General features: G+C 40.3%; 1 protein-coding gene across 9 annotated transcripts; it reads right to left on the reverse strand.

Moving 5' to 3' along the window:
* Positions 1 to 588: 588 nt before the first annotated feature.
* IFNAR2 (interferon alpha and beta receptor subunit 2) lies at positions 589 to 18389 on the reverse strand. Of its 9 annotated transcripts, none has more exons than XM_062001699.1 (11): positions 18231 to 18389; positions 16697 to 17016; positions 16010 to 16134; positions 15073 to 15167; positions 11526 to 11567; positions 11079 to 11208; positions 10743 to 10906; positions 8246 to 8418; positions 6110 to 6272; positions 5544 to 5662; positions 589 to 2240 (listed from the first exon to the last, which is right to left on the reverse strand). In XM_062001699.1, the coding sequence occupies exons 4-11, from the start codon at positions 15101 to 15103 to the stop codon at positions 1539 to 1541; spliced, it is 1524 nt and encodes a 507-aa protein (XP_061857683.1). In that variant the 5' UTR covers positions 15104 to 15167; positions 16010 to 16134; positions 16697 to 17016; positions 18231 to 18389; the 3' UTR covers positions 589 to 1538. The 9 variants fall into 9 exon arrangements, with proteins under 9 accessions (XP_061857683.1, XP_061857711.1, XP_061857694.1 ...); XM_062001727.1 differs by having other exon boundaries at positions 589 to 2222; positions 18231 to 18388; XM_062001710.1 differs by lacking the exon at positions 18231 to 18389 and adding an exon at positions 17781 to 17940.
* Between the last annotated feature and the right edge of the window lie 2453 nt (positions 18390 to 20842).

Here is a 20842-nt window from a genome sequence, read left to right on the forward strand (position 1 = left end):
AAGAAGGAGCAATTTTATCATTCATAGAGTAAAAGGTTCTTTTCTCAAGGTATTTACTGTCACCAACTAAAAATACCATTTTTTGTGAGTCTTCAATACATTTATTTCTGGCCCCTTTGTCAGCTTCTGTTATTAAAAAAGGCTACAAGGCTGGTCTGGGTGCAGTCCCGCTGACTTTGCTTAGGTGTGGGTGACTCCCCTGTCTTTTGTCACCATGGAGCAGCACACACCGACTACATCCACCCGCTATGCAGTGGAGTGTGACAGGGTCAGCACACATGGAAGTTTCATCCACTAATTCTAGGGATGGGTGAATTTGCAAATCACGGAGCTTGTAAAGATTCAAAGTGGCAGGTACTTACATCTACTTAGTTCTTAAGGGAAACACAGCAACAGAATGTATTCCAGCACCCTAAAAATGACTCTTGGCTACCCTGACCAAAAGAATGTCAGCCAGAGACTGCTTCTGGGCAGAAAAGCAGTACCTAAGCAGATCAACACAAGGTGATACCCAAAAGCCCTCCACTAAGGAGTAAATTCTTCACAGGCTAACTCACGTAGTTTTTCAAAGACACAGAGGAGCCACAGTAACAATTCAGACGGATATGAAAACATTTCTCTTTATGAAGCGCATATGTTAAAGTGCAACTGTACACTGTTATAGCTTTTAAATGTAAAAAAGATTTTTTAAAAAGAAGTGCAGTATTCAATAACTGCATAAAGTTACATTTTAAAAAAAATACAAAAAGGTGTATCTGATGCCTTGATTCACAGTAAGGAGAACTCTCATATGCTGACTACTCTTATCTCTGTCCCGTTATTTCATTTGATCAGCTTTCTCTGCTCAAATGTAGAAATCAGTTCACTGACTGGAAGACAGCAATCCATCCAGAAAAAAAACATTCTTAAAATAATCCATCATCAGAGAGAAAGAATAATAATTAAAAAAATATTAAAAAGTGGTCTGATTAAGCAGTTACTGATACCTCCCTGTACTGCCAACCAACTTTTCGTTTGAGTTACAGAAAATATTTACTTTGTAACATACACTTCACAATCAAATTGCAAAATGAAACAACTACTCTTTCTGCTGCACCTGAACAGTCATTTTTGTTTCTCTATGGATAATCCAACCTGAATCATAGCTGGAGCAACTTGGAGATAAGAGAAATACTTGCTAAAAATGAGTGTTGCATATTTTCAGTGTTCAGGCATACACTCACAGAATGTCAAGAAAAATATAAGATCACAGAACCACAGTGTGGTCGGGGTTGGAAAAGACCTCTAGAGATCATCCAGTCCAACACCCTGCTAAAGCAGGTTCACCTCAATTGGGTCACACAGGAACGTGTTCAGGCACCTTTAGAAACCTCCAGAGAAGGAGACTCCACACCCTCCCTGGGCAGCCTCTGCCAGGGCTCCCTCTCCCTCACAGCAAAGAAGTTTTTTTTCTTGTGTTTAAGAAAATGTTTAGTCCAGCAGCTGAAGTTGGTCACTATTGATCCATACGTTATAAAATAATAGTGGTTCTTACGTATTCATCTTCTAATGTATTCAGTATTTTGGTCCATATCTGAATCTGATGAGTCGCTTTCACCGGAAGAACAAGAAGATTTCTGCCATTCATGAGAGCCGTTAGGACAGTGTCGTTTCTGCATGTCTTCTGTGTTATCCAGGAGTTTTACTTCAAAACCTTGAGTGTGCTGCCAGTCAAATGCATCTTCTTGGGAAGAAAGAAGAGCTGCAGAACTATCCACATCCTCTTCAGGGTTTCCCAATTGCACAGTGTTTAACTTAATGGTAAAGCAAGCACTGTTCCTTCGCCTAGCTAAATAGCTACAATTCCTCTCAGAGAAAGTATTTAGCAACTCACTACTTGCGTCATTTTCTTCAATATCCACCTCATGCTCTTCAGAATTTTCCGAGTCAGTGCCTGGATTTTCACTTGCCTGGCTGCTGCTGTCATCTGCACAGTTACTCTTTGTACAGTACTCCATGTGCAGCTTTGATGTGTCGGAGGACTGAGGTATTCTGCTGATCATCTCACGCCTTGTATAGTCATGATTACTTGTAGCATCGCTGTCATCGCTGTTATCTTCATCACTCACACAACCACTGGATTCATTTGTCTTTTTTCTAATCTCTTTGTAAAGGATCTCTACAGAGGCTATTTCTTCATGTCCAAATGGCCAAAATGAATTAGGTGATGTTCTGATGAATACCTGAAATAACAAAGTGAACTAAACAAAAAAGAATCAGACACATTTGCACATGCACATGGAAAAAATATCCTCAATCAAAAGGCTGTCAACCATTGATTCCTTCCATGCCACATTTTTTTTCTTTTTCGGCAAAGTTCATGACATCTGGGATTGTTTCCCGTTCTGTGCTCCTGCAAATGCAACAGCCTTCACCATAAATCAGGGCACACAGCATTGAACAGCCTCTGAGAAATGACACCAGTGCCAAGGAGTGTCAGGTATGAAGTGTTTTAATTCTAATTGTTAAGGTATTTTTCTAAGACTAATAGCTCATTTTAGAAATACATCTTAAACCTGAGGTGAGTCCTGCAACTCTCTATTAGCTCTTGCAGTTACCACGCAAAAGAGAAGCCTTTCGTGGATGTTTAATTTTCATGAGCTTTAGAAATGTGCCATTTGAAGCAATGAAGTGTGTAACACCCTAAGTCCCCTTTTTTTTCAGTTTAGCTCTGTACTTCTGAGGATTCATTGAATATTCGAAGCACTGAGTGAAAATGTTGACAATAAAAAAAATTAACCTTGGACACTAATTGGCAAAGTCATGTTCAGCAGTCTTAGGGATATGAAAGTAATGACATGGCAAAGGAGAGAAACACGAGGAAAAAAGTCTTAGAGAAAGTTGATATCAATCTACTCTAGGTATGTTTGTAGAAAACAGAAAATGTTTATGCTGAAAAACTCATAGAATTAAATGTAAAAGAAGTCACAGACTATTAAAAAAACACCGTGAAGGCAAGCAAAGATGGATAGAAACAAGTTTCGAATTTTTCTTATTTGTTCGTGAAATTTAGTGGCATTTCAGGCTCTTCTATTAAAATTAAAAAGAAAATAGCTGATTTGGGACTGGCTTCCTCAAGTGCTAAACCATGACAACTGATGACAGAAGAAGTCACAGAAAGATTATTTTATTCCAAATAGCAGAACAATTTTAGTGATATATTACCATTACCTACCTTTCTTCCTGAAGTACCCTTCCCTAACCATGGATATTTTTGCCAACCACTCTACATGGCTACTGAGAACATATGAGCCTTTGGAAAGTGATGCAGATGCCATTTGCCTTGTGGATGTGCCCATTCTCCCCCCTACCTGAAGAAGTTTTCTCCTTCCAGAGCCATATTGCTTTTTTTTCTTCTCCTTTGCTTTTTGTTTTCATACAGCTCCAATATTCAATGAGATCATAGCAGCCTGGTCCAGAAGTTAGTTTCTAAGATACTATGCCAGCTCTAGACTCTGGCATATAAATACACTTTTTTCCCCCTACCTAAGTGTTCCACTGTCAGGCATCCTTTTCACTAATGCCCATTTATAACAGAATACAGTAATAAATAATTACTGAGACTGGAGAAGGAAGACAGACATCAGGCTTCCTAGAGAAGTGATCCTGAACTTGCTACTATCATTTCTGGAACTAACAACTAGGATACTTTTCTGGCATGACCTTGTCTGCAGATAACTGCATCCCAGTCTATCGAAACTGGAAGGTTAGGGACCTGCAAGGTGTTCTTCCTTTAACTTAGAAGCTATTGTTGGATGTTACAAAGCAGGTTTCCTGAGAAACAACATGCTTTAAAGAACGCTTCCTCAAGCAGCATCTCAACCCTAGGAAGGTCTTTGATGGTCTGTCCTTTGTTTCCTTGTTGAGGTGAATTGAGAGCAAGTTCTTATTTGGTGCATGTGAGATCATTTCCAACAACTATTTGATCTTGCTTTTACCAGGCTGCTGAACTTTTACTTTTAACACTTGCCACTTGCTGTCCTTGATTCCTTTTGGGGACAATAATCATGAAGCACGGCTTTAGGGAAAAAAATTAAAAGGTTTTAGAGTACTAACAGAGACTCTTTTCCAGATGTGCAAAAATATCTGGCCCATCTCTTGGGGACAGTGAGACCAGAACTCACAACTCAAGGCTATTCCTGTGCATAACTACAGGAACAATGTGCCCATACCCAACTGGGTCTTAAAGCTACCTTTTTGTCCTTTCAGCTTGCTTTCTCATGGAAACATGACCATAAAAAAAAGAAAGACCTTGAAGGCAAATTTGAAATAATTGCTTTCAGTTGTAGAATCTCTCACAATACCTTTGAACTCCAGCAGCCAGAAACCTGGCTAAACTATCCTCAAAAATTCAGGAAATACTCTGATTTTTGGTGTATTAAAAGGAAAAATATTATAGGGGCTATTTGTTTTGTTTTTAGAGAGGAGTGCAGTGTGAAATAATGGAGGCAAAACGTGCTTTGCTAAGGAACAACAGATACACATTATGCCTGAACCTTTTCAGAGCATCCATCTTGGTAGAGAACAGGTCTTGTTCCTGCGCATTTCACCTAAGAACTGGAGCAGGGATTTTTTCTGGAGTTATTACCCTGGGTTGGATAGTAGAAGAAATCTGTCTGCTGCAGGGAGGATTTAGTTATGCATAAGGTAATTTTCAAAGGGCAAGCGGTTAATTGTCCTATGCTGTTGGACCTAGCCTGCTTCTGTGTACCATGAAGAGTCCATTAAGAAGTTACTTTGAAAGGGGAGTGTCTCCTTTTCACTACTGCTTGCCCCTCCTAACTTCATAGAACAGTCTAGGCTGGAAGGGATCTTGAAAGACAATCTGGTCCAACCTTTTGTAGGAGATGAAGCCTAAATGAGATTATCTAGCACTCTGTCCAACCAGATATTGAGAAAGTCTCCAGCGATGGGCACTCTACTACATCTTTGGAAAGGTCGTTCCACTGATTGATTGTTCTCACTCTGAAAAAAGGATTTCTTTCTTATATGGAGATGAGATGACCTCTGTCCTGTTTGTAGCTGCTCTCTAAGTACTGGAACACTGTAATGATGTACCCCCTGAAATTTCTCAAGGGGGAAAAGACCTAACTCCTTGAGTCTTTCCTCACAGGGCAAGTTGCCCATCCCGTTGCTCATCTTCATGATAGTCCTCTGGACTCTTTCCAGCTGTCCATCTTTCATGAGCTGTGGGGACTAGAACTGGACAAAATACTCCAGATGTAGCCCAAGGAGCACTGAGTAGAGCAGGGTGATCACATTGCTATCTCTGTTAGCAACCTGTCACCGAATCAGCAAGAACGGGTTTTGAAAAAGACTGACTATTTGTTCAGCAGAACAGACAAGATTTAGTAGCCTATAAAGTATCTTTGACATAGGCAAATTGCAAATTAAAACATTAGATGCTCTTATGTAACTTGTACCTAATGCACAGGACTACAAATTTCAGAAAGTAAACTCCCTCCTTCCAACCAAGAAGGTCAAATATGAAAATTATTACTTACCAAGGTACGTGGAAGTGAGTGTTTTTGAAGAATGTAACCTCCCACATGCAAACACTTCAGGGCACCAACTAACAACAGCGAGATGCATACAGCACTTGCAATTACAGCTGTATGATAATCTGCAAGTGAAAAAAAAAATCCCAAACAAACATACATGAAGGAAGGAAGTTTCCAGTGACCATGTTTCCTATTTTACATTCAGAACAGCTATTTACAATCACAGAGTAATTTTGGTTAGATGGGACCTCTGGAGGTCATCTGGTCCAAAGTCAAAACAAGACCAAATTTCAAGTTAGATTCAGGAATTAAAAAGAGAAATTACACCATCTTTGACAACTAATTTTGCAGTTAGTGGAGATTTGTATGTCTGAATAGATTGCCAATAGATTTTGTGGCCCTGAACTGGATGGGTTTTTATACTTCACTTATAAGTCTTCACAATATTTATCATTCAGAAGGTACTTACATTATTTTTAGGATTGGCTTGTAAATCTTCCTACATTAAAAAGAAAACACTTGCACTTAATCAAGTCAGGGAATCCATCACTGCACCACAGCACAGTTACCTTGTTGAGCTGCAGAGTCTGCAGTTACACACTTCCAGGTGGATGGGATGGAATGCTTGTTTAGAGATGCAGTGACCATGACAGACACACAGTAATTTCTACTTGGATACAATTCTTCAATGACAGTATTAAAGATTTCTGCAGTGGTTCTCTCACGTGGCGTCTGCCATGAAAGACAATGCTTTAAAGTTAGCTATTTGCCTAAAAAGGGATCCCCAGCCATTGATAAAACACCATGGCAATTTCAGAGAAATGAATTAACATATGAAACTGCAGGGACCGAGTAACTCAGTAACCTAGCCAACTGCTTCAACTCTGGTTCTAGTTGATGTCAAACTGTTGACAGATCCGCAATCTACACAGGAATGCAGGGGGGGAGAGGGCTGGATAGCTCCTCCAAACTTGGTTACTTAACAATTTTCAAGGTTTTTATACACTTCAAAGAAAGAACTACATTTGCCAACAAAAGCATGCATAAAATGTCCATCTCTTAATTTGCCCTTTACCTCGATGGGTTCTTAACTATTATAAAATTTCCAAGATGATAGTGATTGGTTAAAAAAAAAAAGGTATCAGTCTCTTTTAGTAACAGCTAAGGTAACCTAAAAAATACATATACCAGGGTCTTGTCTGAACAGGTCCTTATCAGGTGTGGTATGTAACTCTTGTAGTTTGGTCTGTATGTGATTCAAATGAATTCTTACTTAATCAATAGGTGATCGAGCTATTTGCAAGTGCTTAGCTGATTGATTAAACTATTACTGAGTGCTTAACAAGTGCTTAACTAGTTATTGTGGTGTTAAGTTGTTAACTAAAATATCCTTGTATCTGCAACAAAGATGCCTGTCTGTATCTATCTGTGAAATACTGTATGATCAAAAAAACTGCCTTCTATCTCCAACTGTTGGTCACTACATGTCCCCTTGAGGTACATAGATTCTACAGATCTGAAACTGCAAGCAATATAGAGATTCAGAAAGGAGACTAAAGAAAAATATCCATGGCAGGCAAGTTGTGGTGGTGCTTCTGTGACTGACAGAACAATGAATTACATTAAATTCCCAACAGGTGCTTGTCTGACCTGATATTCAAAACTTCTGGTACAGACAGTCCACACTATAGTTAGGCAACTCACTCCAGTTCTTCATCAGCCCACAGAGTAATATCTCTCTTGATGTTTAACTTAAAGGCTGCGCAACTGCTGGTTTCACTTCACTATTTTTGGTCACAGTCACAGCAAATGGCTTATTTCCTCCATTTCTGTAGGAAATGTTTACATACTCCGAGGCTCTGGTTCCCACCCGTGCTTTGCTTGCTTATACTAAGTGATCCCATTATTCCAGCATTTCCCCACATGTGAGGATCCACTCCCTAGTCCTCACTGTTCCTTTTTGCAACTTGTTCAAATGGTCCATTTCTTTTCTGAACCCCAGACTGGTGCAGGGTAGGTGGGCTTTACAAGTACTGAGCATGTTAAAACATGGGGGTTTTTAATCTCTCAGCAGCACAGGAGTCGTATTTGTCTTGCAATGTTATAGAATGCTCTCTTCTTTTCTGGCAAAACCTCTGCCTGGGCAGCTGTTACCACTCATTACACAAGCATTATGTGTTATGCCTTAACTCAGTGAGGACCAATGTATCTCCTATTATTTTAAGATTATTTCTCCATTTTGTGAGCATTGTTTCAAGTTCTAATCATACCCATCTACCTATTTCAGTATACCCATAGAAAAAAAGTACCAGGCCCAGGATAGGTAGTTTCAGAATTTAACTGGACACATTTTTCCAGTCTGACAGAAAACTACTGAACCGCTTTCTGTAGATGTTTTCCTATCACTTGTACATACACCTGCTAGTAGTTTCTGATAAATTGTCTTTCCCTGTCTTCCCAGAGAATAATCACTCGACTCAGTGTCCTGTGCTTTATTTCAAGAAAGAATATAGGACAACTAGTATTCCTCTTCTATGTTGCCTAATCTACAGTAAAGGAAATTAAGATTATGTTGGCTATTCTCTTTGTTTTATTCTAGGTATCTTCTATTAATGTATTTGCTTCTGTGAATCTACTTCCCATCAGGGCCATTTTATGTCTTCGGTATTTTTCCCCTAAAGCACAAATGAAAAAAAGTTCTTTACCTTATGATCTCCATCAAGTGTTTTCAGTGTTATATCATAATCAAGCTCTTCATATATATCAATTAAAGACTGTAGCTTTCCATTTTTTCTCAAGTGAGAGGTTGGCAGTTTTACGGTGACATTTATGCAGTTTAAACAGGAACTGATATTAACTTCTGGTGGTCCAAGGTATGCTATTGAACAAAACAGAGGAAAAAATAAAGAAAAGAAGATGTAAAAAATCTACACCATGTATTCAGTATAATTTCTACTTTGGTGATGGATATATAGATGACTACTCAGATTACCGAGTATGTCACTGTTGTAAATCCACAAGGCCTTGCAATATTTAAGTTCCAGAGTCAAATGGTGTTCTCCCATGTGACTACATTTTAAAACTAAAAGGCAGTGGAGGGGAGGGAAACAGCAGAAAGATGACAGAGGCTTTGCTCCAGCTCCACAGAGAGGTAAGCTTTTTATCTATTTGAGAGGAAAGCTAAGGTTAATGTATACAAAAAGCTGATTGCTTTCTTGCACATTATCGTCTTCTACTACCTCAATGAAAAGAAACTTGGTAGAAATTCAGTGGTATGTAGCCCTGCTCATATTCATACTGACTGCAGGGAAGGCTACAGGTCTAAACTTGACAGCTGAGCTCCAAAGACTAAAAACTCTACTGACAGTAGGACAGAGGACAGATCTAGCAAAACATAGTTACTCTTCCATGAGACTTCCATGAGTTCAAAGTAATCTCTCAAGGTCAAGTCCTCAGAACACAGATGTGTTTGAAGAACCATGCACACTAATTGTCTCCTCTCTCCAAAAGTACACATCCATCAAGATCCGAGGAACTTCCATAGCGAATCAAGCCTAAGATGTTCTTTCCTCCAACAGAAGAAAGAAGCAAGAATGTTAGAAAAATATGTGAGAGCAAACTACCTCCATAATCCTCCATTTTTGCACAGCACATTGTGGCCGAAAAAAAAAGCCACACAAAGTTTGCTTTCACTTTTGTCGTTTCCAGAAGCTTTTCCATTTTACTCAAGGTGAAGACTAGTTTGCCAACCTCTGGAAAATTCAAAAAAGCAATATACATTTGCTAACTACTTCTGTTCCTGAAATAGGGTAGAAAGGAAAAAAAAAGCACTTATGTGAACTCTCATCTACTCTCAAACAGGAAAGTATGTTCTAGTCAAATGGTTGCACCCTTACCCCTTTCTCATCTTTTCAGTTACAAGTAAACATTAGCTTACATCTGGTAACACTCAAATGTGGTTGTTCTCCTGGCTCTTTGGAATGAAGCCTTTCTGTCTTTGTCGACAGGTGTGAGATTCCACTGTAGTTATTTGAAGGCAGATATCAACTACACCCAGTAGGGAAATATCTCAGAATATCAATTCTTCCCTATTGAGGTACTGTAAACCAAGAAGAGACTACAGGGTTAATTTAAGCCCTGTGCCATGGGAGGCACAACTTTGCTTGGTTGCTTTTGGTTTGAACAAGAGCATTACTAGCAAAACATCCAATTTCAATTTACAGAGATGGACAATCAGTCAAAGCACCTGACAGTTTGTTCCAGGGATCAATTAAAAATATGCCTCTTGCCCTTAGCTAAAATTTATCCAGCTTCAGCTTCCAGACAGGGCACGCTGTTAGGTTTTGCTTACAAGACCGAAGAAGCCTGCCATGATATTAACTAGTGGTCAAAGCACCTCTTAATCCTTTTCTTTATTAAACTAACTGCTGAAAGACTGAAGGCCTCCACCTCAGAGGGATGTTCTCAAATTCTCCAGCTATCCTTGGGGCTATTCTCCCCATCTGCTCCATTTCTTTTTAATAACTTCAGAGTCTGTAAAGGGAGATGACAGCAGCTGCCTCTGTGCTGAATCCAGAGATAATGTGACCTATTCCTTCCCCAGAGTACTCCAATTGTTCCTCAATCTCTATCTCCTGTACTTCAAAACTGAATACTAAGCACAACTAAGAGTGAAGCTATCTTTGATATTAGAAGATGCTAATACGCATCTGCTTTCAGTAAAGAAAGGGAAAAGAGCAGGCTGATGAACAAACAAGTAAGTCTCTTCCCCTACACTTAGTGCAGACATGGTATTTTTTAAACTCTTAACATTGACTGCTTGAAGACATAAAAACAATGCTGGGGATTTTTTCCAGTTATATATCTTACGTCCTTAGATATTTTGTGTTTGTCAATGCTTGGCACAACGCTCTTTCCTCTATATTATTAGATATATCTTTTATTTCAAAACTAGAGCTTTGTCCATTTATAAGAACTAGTGTAGGCATTAATTTAAAAAAGAAAACAAACCCTCTCTCTATATTCTATGTCTTGTAACTGATATGGGAGAGATTATATACAAATTAATATTCTCTTAGATAAAGGAACAAGCTACTGACCAAGTGAGTTTGCAGTATCTTACTGTAAAGCTAGCAGAATATAATTTATACATCAACTATGAATAAAACTAATAAAATGAGCAAATGCAGACTGAGAACTTACTGTCAGTGTATGGCAAAAAAGTAAGTCGAGAGGAATTGTATGCTTTAGTTCCTATGAAGCTCTGAACCAATGCCGAATACTGAGTGTGAACGTCTTTAAAATCATCTGTCAGACTGCAAGAGAGTTGTGTAATATTCGAACACTGTTTTGCAGTATACCAGTTCCTGTAAAACAAAACACAAGTTTAAAAAAGATCAAAATAATTTATCTAGATTTTTTGATACAAGGAAGCATAGGGGGTGGGGGAAACATTTCTGAGTGGAAAAAGAGACAAACAGAAATCTTTGAGTTGATAAACATTCAAATAAAATCTATGTCTTATAAAACAGGACTTGCCTGTGGTCACGGTACAGCACACGATAGTATGTTGGCACAGTTGGGTTAATTTTTGCCTGCCAGGTCAAAATGTGTTGAAAATTCCAAGATTCCATTTGTAGGCTGTGAGGTGGCCCTCCCATGAATCTTTCTAGAATGGAAAAAAAGAACCACAAAAGCAGATAATCCACCAATATGAATGCGAGAGTGCAACTTTTCTATATAAATAAGCCCACCTAGAGCAGCTGAATATTTGCCCCATAATAAAGTAACCATAGAAGAGAGTTAAGTACAACAGAAACAACAATGGTCTTGATCATAGGACAGTCTTCCTATGTTATATTTCTATTAAGTCCTTTCTTCAAAAAGCATCAAGTTTTAAAAGGATGCTTGGTGAGAATAGGCAAGTGTTTTTTAACTATGTTTAATGTTTTCAAAAAACATTAGAAAGACAATAAAAACACTTACCAGGCAAGCTCCAACAAGCTGTCGACAGAATGCTGATGTACACTGAAAAATGAAACTCTGTTTTAATGCATTTTTATGTCTACAATATCTGATTATCAGCTTACTATTGGCAATATTAATTTCCGACAATTAGAATATCAGCCTGGCTGAATAGGGAGATTTGCCTTAAAATCAGAGGAAAAAAAGTTTATGGCCTTTGGAACAAGGGGCAGACCACTCAAAATGAGTACAAGAATGTTTTTAGGTTATGTAGGGAGATAATCAGAAGGTCAAACACCCAGCTAGAAGTCAAACTGGCTTTAGAGGTAAAGAGTAATAAGAAAAGTTTCTATAAATACATTAAGAATAAAAGAAAGACCAGGGAGAGCTTCCATCCCCTATTAGATCCAGAAGGGAATTTGGTAATAAAAGACGAGGATAAGGCTGAGGTGCTTAATGCCTTCTTTGCCTCAGTCTTTAGTAAAAGGAGCACTTCCACTGAGGAAGGTCAGCCCCCCAAGCCAAGAGACAGGAGTAAGGAGAAAAACGTCCCCCCTACAGTTCGGGAGGAGACGTTCAGTGACCTTCTGCTTCACACTGATGTGCACAAATCTATGGGGCTGGATGGGGTACATCCCAGAGTGCTGAGGGAACTGGCAGGGGTGCTTGCCAAGCCACTGTCCATCATTTATCAGCAGTCCTGGCTGACTGGGGAGGTCCCGTCTGATTGAAAGTCAGCCAATATAACACCCATCTAAGAAGGGACGGAAGGATAATCTGAGAAATTACAGGACCATCAATTTGACTTCAGTGCCTGGGAAGCTGATGGAACAGATCATCCTAAATTCTGTTATGCAGCACATGCAGGATAACCAGGTGATCAGGTCCAGTCAGCATGGGTTTATGAAGAGGAGGTCCTGTTTAACAAACCTGATCTCCTTCTATGACAGGGTGACCTGCTTGTTGGACCCGCCTTCCACCTGTGGATGTTGTCTACCTTGACCTCAGTAAGGCATTTGACACTTTCCCACAGCATTGTCTTAGAGAAACTGGCTGTTCTTGGCTTGGATGGGCATACACTTTCCAGGGTGAAAAACTGGTTAGGTGGTCAAGACCAAAGAGTTGTGGTCAATGGAGTTAAATCCAGTTGGTGGGCAGTAATGAGTGGTGTCCCACAGGGCTCAGTACTGGGGCCTGTTCTGTTTAACATCTTTATTAATGATCCGCTGCCTCTGTTCAACTGTGCTGATTAATACTGCCTTAACATGTTTTTTATTCTCCTCATCTCATTTAGAACCACAACTCTGTAGCATGAGGAATGGCTTTAACTTTACATTTGTACAGCAACTAGTGCAGTAGCATTACTTCACAACTGGAGTTCTCCAATGCCACACTATGACAAGTAACACAACAGAACTACTTGACATATCAACCAAGATGTGCCACAGTGAGAATGACCAGGAAAAGTGAAAAGAAATCTGGGACATATCTCAAAAAAAAGGACACTATTTTCATGGAGTTTTACAAATAATAGTTAGGACAGGACTGTCACAGAATGGTTGAGGTTGGAAGGGACCTCCAGAGGTCATTTGGTCAAACTCCTGGCTATGGGAAACATAGTACCAGAATACATGCTCCTGGTAAAGTAGAAGGGACTCAGAACAGTAGTGGATCAGTGGGAACCATCCTATCCCAGACATACTGGGAGAATTTCCTAGTGGATTAATGCAGTTATGTCAGGATCCTTGTCTACTTCTGCAAACAGTACTGGAAGAGGAAAGGAAAAATTTCCTGTACTCAATAAAATAAAGAGATATCTGCACAGAACCTTTATGGCTGCAGAGAAGTGTCTTAAAAGCTACCCTTTAATTAGCAATGAGCACACACAGAAGCTCACACAAATATACTTGGGCACTTAAGTTTAAGTCATTTGGGATGTATAATTAGCCAAGTACCTCTTATAAATCTGTCTCTTTGAACACACCTCACACCTCTGGAAGCATTACAAGATGCTTCCAGAATCCCTTCTGAAATCAGATGCAAAGAGATAAAGCAGCTCATCTGAGTTGCACGTGCAGCAATTTATATTTCCACAAGACAGAAAACTCATCTCTTGCTAGTTTCATTTTACCATTCAGACCACAGACATCATCTCTCTTGGACAGCTTCTCTTTGTATTTGTTCTTCTATACTGTTACTGAGTAATAAACATCCCTTAAGGAAGTGCAGCTACAAGTAAAACAATTGATTTCTTGACATACAGTAACAAATCACCTGTTTGGAAAAAAACACTTGGTGGGTATGAATAACAAAGCAATACCTCAACAATTATTATTCTTTAGCTGAACACAAGCTCAGATTGTTGATCACTAGATATATAATCAGTATCTTTTCTAAGTTATTTATTACCTCCTCCCTTCTTTCCTTCCTTCTGTCTTCTAGGTTAGCTTGTTAGTACTTATTTATGTCTTCCTACTGACTAGGAGGTTTCCACTATCTACACCTGTGTGCACCAAGTAGGCATCTTGCCTCAATTTGTCTTGAACATGAAGAATATCATATAGACCTTGAGTTAGTTCTTGTATCAGCAAGAACTTCTATGTCTACGAACTCTCCCTTCTCCCAGGAGGCACACAGCCTTTGGCACACGAAGGCTACTCCCATTACAGAAACTGATGATGTCAGTGTACTAACTCCAGTAATGACACACTTCCTTGGAGCAAGTCTTTTGGATTAGGAGATGAAAACAGTCTTTTGCGCTTCTCTCTTATACCAGCCATGTCACACCCCACAGCAAGACATGGAAGCTGTCATGCTGACACATGCTGGGGGAAATGTTTTTTTGTATTCTGTCCATATCTGTGATTTTTTCATGCCTCTCCCCTATCAAAAGTGAATTCCTTTCACCTAGAGCTCAAACTGGCTCAGAAAGGTTAGCACAGACAGTTGGAAAGTTACAAAATTTTGTAGGTTATGCTCTTTACATAAGAGACAGAGACAAGAAAAAATCTGAGACCAAATAACTGGGATAATTAAGACTGCAGAAATAAAGATAAGTCTGCAAACTGAATGGAGAATCTTCTTTGTCATCTTATCCTTTTTGCAGAACTAAAAACAGTTTCTCACTACAACTACAGCACAGCTAATAAAATATGTGCTGTTTTTAGTTCTGCAAAAAGGATAAGATGACAAAGAAGATTCCCCATTCAGTTTGCAGACTTATCTTTATTTCAAAATATGTTAGCTGTGCCTGCTAATCCAGAAACGAAGGACCCCTGAAAAAAGAGCAAATACGAAATGAAAAACAACATATCCAACTAAGATTTCACTGGACGTTTAGAGGGGCAACATGTAGTATGCCATTTCAAAACATTTCTTTTTTTGCGGAGGAAAATCATGGTTTATGTATAGAATGGATTATGCAGAATGTAATACACTATATTCTTGATTCTGTGAATTATTTCAGGGACAGTTTTATAATAAGATGATGGTATCTTACTTCAGTTAAGAGTGTTAGTGAAAAATAAGCAGTACTTCTTTTGCAATATAAAAGGTACAGGTAACTTACAAAGTTGATGAAAAGGCATTGATCTGTCCATCAGTTTCCACAGCAACTAAGAAATATAACCTACTGACTGAAAAATAAACATTTTTCTTCTTAACCTGCAAATACATTAAAAACAATCACATTCAGCAAATCCTCTTAGAAAATTATTTGCAAGTAAAACAAAGTCTACATACAAAGAGTTATTTTAATCCCATCAGTGTTTTCAGGGAGGTAGTGGTACTGAAGCAGTTACTGCTCTTGCAGGGGTGGAGGGGGTGAGCAGTGGAGTGAGGCAAGGATCCTCAGATTAGAGAGGCAATTTTTTGACAATAGTACTTTCCTTTTTTTTTCACATGAAAAAGGATCTTACCATTTCAAATAGATATAGAAAGCCTTGTGTGATTATTTGTATTAATTTTCCTTAAAGATGGCATCTGAAAATTCTATGCCACTCACTCCAACTTATTAAATACAAAGAAAATAAACGTTGATTGGCTTTACTTGAAATATTACAAGGACTTATCATTGCTGTAAAAGACATTTTCAGAAAGAGGGTAGGTCGAGAAGGAGGTTAGAGCAAACCCAACTATAAAATTATTAATTATAAGGAACTTATGAAGTTTATGAAGTTTATGTTACCATCTTTTCATACTAAGATCTATGACAATATTCCCTCTCTTTGATGTTATTATTTTACCTGTTTATTATCCTCACAGCATTAATATTTGCAGGATCTACTTTTGAATTACAGGCAAAGTACTAAGAAACAACCATGAACCTACAGATGGGTCGTCAAGGGCATAACTTTTTTTCCAAAGAATCTTCTTCTCAGGTTTAATGCAAATATATTGCTTTTTAAATTTAAAGTTATTTAAAAATAAAAGTTAAATTATTTTCTCTGCAAAACAGCCACCTTAAAATTTAAAATAGTGACAAAGCATAGTATGGTCAAACTTACCACAGTATGTTAAAATCAGATTAATTAAAAACCCCTTATATGAGATGTCAATCTTCCTCTGCTTTAGCAGGACTATAGGAAGTCATTGGATAACTGTTGAGAATCTGTATCTGTGCAACTGACAACTGCAATTCACAAAAAGAGGACATTCTCTTAATTTCAGTTTGGTTCATGTTGTTAATTTACACAAGCAAGAGGAATAACTAGGAGATAAAATACACCAGTCTTCCTCTTTTCAATCAAAATTTAAAATGATGGATAAGAAGATAAAATTTACTAGATATAAAGTCTCTATCACTGTTAACAGCAAACTAGAAAGCAATTAAGGCACATGTATCTCTCAAACTCATTTCCTTTTGGCACCAGAAGATAAAATAATTTGACTTTCTCATTCAGATCAAGCTTACAGATTATGTAAGTAAAAAAAGTTTCTACTTCAACAAGGTTACTTTGTTCAGAAGTCACACAGAAACCTAATGCGAAACAATGTTACTTTCACAGTCACTTTAAAAAACAGTTACACCTGCAGGATCTGATTTTTCAGGCTGTTCAAAATTATCTGTAAAGGCGAAAACTTCGAGGGTCGTGAATTCACTTAGCAAAATCTTCCCTCTCCATCTTAATCCTTGCAGTTAACAAGACACGTTCAAAGCATTCCATATACACTATTCTGCAGTAGTCACATACCTTTGATCCTTGCTGTATGTGCTGTCACAAAGAACAACTATCCCACTCTTGGAATCTGAAGTGACTCGTGCATGGCTCTGCATGCTGAACAACACCTGTATCTTACATGATGCATGTTCAAAACCAAGTTACACCTTTAGCACCTTAGAACACATAAGATAACAGGTTTATCTCCAAGTTTCCAGTTGTCTAAATCTGAGTGTCTTCTGCAGATCTGTCAATGACAACGAAATTCCAGGGGAAATTCCAGGAGAAAATCATTTCTGTCAGAACTTTGATCAGCTTTTTTAAACTCTTCCTCTTCAAAGCTTCAGCAATCCCTGGAGAAAAGCCATAGAATTATTTGTGAGTCCAGCTCCCATCAGCCTGTGCTCACAGTAACTCCCCTGGGAACAGCCTGAAGCACACAGTGCTTTCAAAACTCAGCTCCACACTTCCACATCACCTGCAGTGATAGCTCATTTATAACCAGAGTACAGGCTGTGTTGTTTTGTATTTGTTTTCATCAGAAAAAAAGGCAAGCTTTGAAGTCTTCAAAGTCACTGGCTTGTACTTCAGGAAAGCTCCATGTCAGTAAAGCAGCAAACACATCCTATTCCTTGAATAGTATATTTATAGAAACCTACTTAGCAGAATATTGGGAAACAGAGAGGCAAACACCACAGGAGATGGTTCAGGCAGAGAAGTCAGCAGAAGAATGTTCTAAATCTACACAAGTAATACAACGTATGGATCAACTTTACCATCAAAGCTACGTGTGTTCTATACATTATGCCCACACTACTCCTGGCTCAGATGGAGGACTTTGATAAGTCGCTTCTAAGAATATGGAAATCATTTAACCTTAATAGCCCAAGTTCATTTTCCGTACCCTGCCAGCGGTGTTCCTGGCGAGCTGGACGTGCCCTGGAGGAACTGGTGGGGGACATGCACGTTTAAAACGTACCAACAGACTGGGCTGCCCTGTGCCTCTCCAGCACGGCTGGAGGGATCACAGAACAGCACTTGGCGACAGGCAGCTCTATCAGAACCTACCGTTGTGTGTCTGTCCTCACAAATTTCTGGCCCCGAGCTACGAGATTACCTGCACCTAAAACAGCTGCAGTGCACTTCACAGACTATCGCCTGGGTCGGCTGCGCATTCCGTGACACCGCCGAAAAGACAATCCCAAGCGCTCGCCGTTCTCGCGTGGCCGTCAGCTGGCATCACGCCCAAATACGCTGCGGGCGACAGCGGCCCTCCACAACGCGCCCAGCGAAGCGCTAACAGAAACCAAAGCCCCTTCCAGGAAATGCCGCCAGCACCTAGGGAAGCCGGGCCCAGTGCCCACAGACACCTCCCCGCGTTCGGGGAGAACGGGAGGAGCACACCGCGGCGCTACGCCGGGCCCGGGCCGGGTCCCCGGAGTGGTCAGAGGCCGGGCCCGGCCCTCTCTCCTGCTTCCCTAACGGAACAGCTCCCAGTGCCCACACCGCAGAGGAGAGGCGACCCGCTAACGGAAAGCGGGGGTGGTGGTGCTACGTGCAGCCATACCTCGCAGAAGGCGACATCCCTGCGGGCTGGGCTGGGCTGGGCTGGGCTCGTCTCGTCTCGTCTCGGCTCCGCGCCGCGCCGCGCCGCGCCGGCTGTCCCCGGCTGCCCTGTCAGGCCGAGGGCCGGGGGGCGGCTGCCGGCGCTGAACGGGAAATGGCGGAGGGGGCGCTGCGGCGCAGGATGGTCCCGCCCCCGTCCCGGCGGCAGGAGGGAGGCGCGCGTGGGACGCCCGTCAGGCCGGGCTTCGGGCGCAGCCCCATATGCCCTCAGTGGCGGCCGGTGCTTCACCGGTGAACAGCGCCTTACCTCTCCACACTGGTGGAGAGTGGTTTCTCCGCACCTCTTCCCCGCACCCCACGGTCTTTGGTGCTCGTTACGTTGCGCAGAACGCTGCCATAGTACTTGTGGATCCCTCATCGTCGTTGGCGGCCTCCTTGTCCTTAATGCCGAGGGATCGGCATACATATTTGCCTTAATAGGCAGCCAAATGGATGAGTTGTCCTCTGCTCGAGTATTTTCTGATAGCGCAAAAACCAGCAGCATGGTGTCAAACACAGTCTGTATTATGTCACATGAGGAATCTTCACGAGATGATCATGGTAGCCACTGGAAGTGAGCAAGCGGTTAGAAACCAGATCATGGTTAGTGGCCATGTCCTGCTGCACCTGTGGCCTCACTGATGACACCTCCTGGTCCATCGGCTTCTGTTTCTTCACTGGTGGAGAGACGTGGTTTTTGGAGTTCTTTGAGGCCTGGAGATGAGTTTATGCTGCATCTCCTTAAGCCATACAAGGCAAAGCAAACCTGAGATTTCCAATCATCGTCTTTTAGGCTTCTACAAACTTTCTGGTTAAATGTATGTTGCTTTAACCCAGGAATAGCCCAAAAGCAGTACAAACAGTTTTTATCTTTTTTACATCATGAAGCAGCAGCCTTGGATCTGAAATGCCGACTTACAAAGTCCCAGTTCTGAGTAGAAACTCCAAACAACTGAAGTTCACTGTATGCCTCTGCATGAGTTTGTCTCATGAATGAGACATTTTTTGTGTTTCTCTATTCCAAATTTGACGTGGCCAACCTCAGCCCGCAACCAAGCCCCACACAGCTGTTCACTTAGTCCCCCTTGGTGTGATGGGGGAGAGAAAAGTAAAAGTGAGAAAACTCATGGGTTGTGATAAAGAATTTAGTAAGTAAAGCAAAAGCCACACACAAAACCAAAGCAGCCAAGTGTTTGTCCATTTCTACAAAAGCAGGGGTCCAGCACAAATAATGGTGACTTGGGAAGACAAACAACATCACTCTGAATATCATCCTCTTTTTTTCTTCCCTCAGCTTTATATACTGAGCTTGACATCCTATGGTCAGGGATATCCCTTGGGTCATTTGGGGTCAGCTGTCCCAGCTGTGTCCCCTCTCAACTTTTGATGCACTCCCAGACCACTTGCTCGTGGGGTGGTGTGAGAAGCAGAAAAGTGCAAGCATGACACAGCAGTAAGTAAAATATGCCTGTGTTACCAACAGTTTCCAGCACAAATGCAAAACATAGCCCCATACAAGCTACTATGAAGAAAATGATCTCTGCCTCAGCCAAAAACTGCCACACAGTTCCAAAGTAACTTTTAGAAGGGCAGAACATTTTCCTGGAAACAGTTTGGAATGAAATTCAGAAGGATGATAACTTTTTTAAATGATATTCTGCTTGTGTGTGTTCTGCCACCATAGTACTGTGCCTTTCAGTATGGCTACATCTACTTTAAACCTCTGCCTTCCCATGACTCACATCTTCTGTGTAACCAAACATAAAGGTCATCTAAACTGTAATTTTTATGTTGTTGTTTCAGTTGTTCCAGCACACATATTTTTTTCTTAAGGCCGTTCTACCTGTGAGCCCTTCTAATTTTTTTTTGTGAACTGCTTTTTCAGCATTATCTTTAGTAAAATCTTCTTCCAATTTCCTGCCATCTTTGCAGAAGTTCCCCCAAACTGTTATGTTCTTTCCTGCCTATCCAATGAATTCATTGGCTCTTCTGGTCTCTCAGCACTTGGAAGATGCCAAACTTTAACTGTGCTTTTTTTTCTCTTTACATTTTTTTCTTCCCTTTTCTGATCATTCCATGCCTACCCACTTCCTTAAACTATAAATACAGCCAAAAAAAAAGTTCTTCGCATTTCTCACTAATTTATCCTAATTTACTCCAGCGATAATGCCATTTCTTGGTCATCCAGTGAATCTTCTGTCTGGCCTAGGTTCTGTTTTCTTCCTCCACGCAGAATGTTTTTCTTTCTAACAAGCCTCAGGGTCTTACATTGTTATCCATTCCTGGAATTAAGTCTTCCCTGTGTTTATTTATTTCTTAAATAAGATAACTCCTTATTTGGACTATTTTTTTCATGATATTGTACTCTTTATTTCTATCTAAGTAGAGTTTTCTTTCTGTGGGCTTCAGAGTTCTTTGCAGGGGATGGGAAAATACTATTATTTCATACACGAGATGACTAAGGCAGAAATGTAAGAAGGTCTGTTTTTAAAGGTGCTCAGTAAGAAGGTCTGTTTTTAAAGGCGCTCAACTTTCCAGCCCATGGTTATTTTAGAGTGAGTTACAGGTTATTAG

The sequence above is a fragment of the Colius striatus genome, chromosome 1, assembly GCF_028858725.1.
Source record: "Colius striatus isolate bColStr4 chromosome 1, bColStr4.1.hap1, whole genome shotgun sequence".
Classification (NCBI taxonomy): Eukaryota; Metazoa; Chordata; class Aves; order Coliiformes; family Coliidae; genus Colius; species Colius striatus.